Here is a 2,179-nt window from a genome sequence, read left to right on the forward strand (position 1 = left end):
CAGAAATTTTTTGAAACATACGGTATATTGGCTCTTATGGGGAAATTAATAATAATTCTTACTAATTTGTAATAAAACAACTACTATTGAAATTGAATCAAGTTTATTAGTACATTATGAAAGGATTAATAAATTATTAATACTTCTTAGAGTGGCAGAAACGTTTATTTTTTAGAGTAAAATAACAAACATGTAAGAATAATAATTATCATATACATTTTGCTGGTGCTGAAACAAAATTGACTTTGAATAGTGATGTCTAATACGTTTTTTAACCTCATTGATTTGCATATTTTTATGATGTATTCTGATAGTAAAATAATATTTACTTTAACATTAAATTCAATAATAATAATATCAGACGAGATTTAGGTAGAATAACTCAATATTGTGTACAACAAAATGCTTTATTTTGCCATACGGGCTTTCGGATTCCTGATTACAAAACATACATAAAAATAACAATTTATTCTTCTCCCTCACTTCTCTCGTTCTCCATTCTTTCTCTCCTCTTCCTTACTCTTTCATCCATCTCGATCTTCTCACTGTCCTCACGTCACCTCCTGCACCTTCTCTCTCTCTTCTCCTTCCTTCCCATTCCTGTTCTCTCTCTCCTCGTCCCCACCTCTGCAATCCGCTATCATTTTCCTCTCTCACACACACTCTCTCCCCTCCCTATTGTACTTCGATTCTCTTAGTCTCTCTCTTCTCTCTTACTTTTCTGTGTCTTTGTCCCTCTACCTTTTTATTCACCTTCTCCTTGTACATTTTCTCGCCGAGTCGTCTTCTTATTCTCTCCTTCTTCTAGCAAATTTTCTTCAGTTTCTCCTGTCTCTTATCCCATCTAAACCAGTCCCCGTTTATCTGTATTTTCCTGTATCCTATTTTCACCCTTTTTCCTCTATCTCTCTCCTCTCTGGCCAACTCTCTTAACTTCTTTTGTGTTTCCCTTTCTTCTTTTGTCAAATCGTCATCTATATACATCCTCTCACCTTTTTTTTCCTTTAACTTACTCTTACTTAGCATTATGTTCTTCTTCTGCTCCCAATTTTCTATTTTTGCCAGCATCATCTTATCTTTATTTATTTTAAATGCTTTCTTTACATTCACTTTCACCCCTATCTCCCTTTCTAACCATTGTTCCACCCCCCTCTCTACATTTCCACTTATTGCTCCTATTCCAGTTATTATAACATTATTCTTCCTCTCCTTCTTTTCTCTTTGTTCCATCTTTTCCTCTATCATGTCCATCCTTTTCATCCAATCTGCCTTCTCCAACTGCCCTTTTTCTTCTCTTCCTCTCATCTCCTCTCTCACTGTCGCTAATTCTTTCCTTAGCTCCCCATTCTCCTCTCTCACTGCCGCTAATTCCTTTCTTAGTGTTTTGATCTCCTCTCTCATCTCTCTTATCATGGTTGTTTTCATTTCCTTATCCATTCCCTTGCTTTGATTTTCTTCTTGGCTTCTATTTGGTGATCTTCTCGTTCTGGAACTATTTCTGAGTGGGTTCTTGCCTTCTTTCGACGTTCTACCCTCTTCTCTTTCTCTCTTGCTGCTTTCTTTCCTTACTTCTGACGATTTCAGCATGTCCTCTCTTTCTTGCTCTCCCTCCTTCTCTCTCGCTGCCGCTAATTCCTTTCTTCGTGCTCTGCTCTCCTCTACTATTCCCGCCATATCCTCTTTTATCTCTCTGAGCACTGTTTCTATTTTCTCCTCTATTTCTTTGCTTTGATTTCTTTCTTCGCCTCTACTTGGGGATCTTTCGGTTCTGGAACTCTTTCTGAATGGGTTCAGACCTTCTTCCGACATCCTACCCTCTTCTCTTTCTCTCTTGCTGCTTTCTTTCCTTGCTTTCGGCGATTTCGGCATGCCCTCTCTTTCTTGCCCGCTGTCTTCTCCTTATCACCTCTCACTCACTCCGAATAACTCAATATTTAAAGGGTATATATTCTAATCATCTAAATAATTGTATTCAATCCATTTTAAATAACAACCGAATACATTGTTTAAAATATAATGAATATAATAAAACATTAATAGAAATCAAAGACACTTGTTTACAGAAGTTAAATATTTATTCTAAACGACTCAAAAGATATAAAAATAATAAACAACGGAAATTTGAAAACAAACTATTTAGAAATAATGAGAAGTTGTTTTACAAAAATTTAACAGATAA

The 2,179-nt window shown here is 35.8% G+C and overlaps 1 protein-coding gene across 1 annotated transcript; it reads right to left on the reverse strand.

Moving 5' to 3' along the window:
- Positions 1–526: 526 nt before the first annotated feature.
- On the reverse strand, positions 527–1,913 carry LOC138140140 (uncharacterized). The gene has a single exon (XM_069060909.1). It carries the CDS (start codon positions 1,867–1,869, stop codon positions 805–807), a length of 1,065 nt encoding a protein of 354 aa, XP_068917010.1. The 5' UTR covers positions 1,870–1,913; the 3' UTR covers positions 527–804.
- Between the last annotated feature and the right edge of the window lie 266 nt (positions 1,914–2,179).

This window comes from Tenebrio molitor, chromosome X (assembly GCF_963966145.1).
Source record: "Tenebrio molitor chromosome X, icTenMoli1.1, whole genome shotgun sequence".
Classification (NCBI taxonomy): domain Eukaryota; kingdom Metazoa; phylum Arthropoda; class Insecta; order Coleoptera; family Tenebrionidae; genus Tenebrio; species Tenebrio molitor.

Bases quoted from the DNA above. Each gene is read 5' to 3' on its own strand.
- LOC138140140 (XM_069060909.1), bottom strand. From the start codon at position 1,869: ATGCCGAAATCGCCGAAAGCAAGGAAAGAAAGCAGCAAGAGAGAAAGA.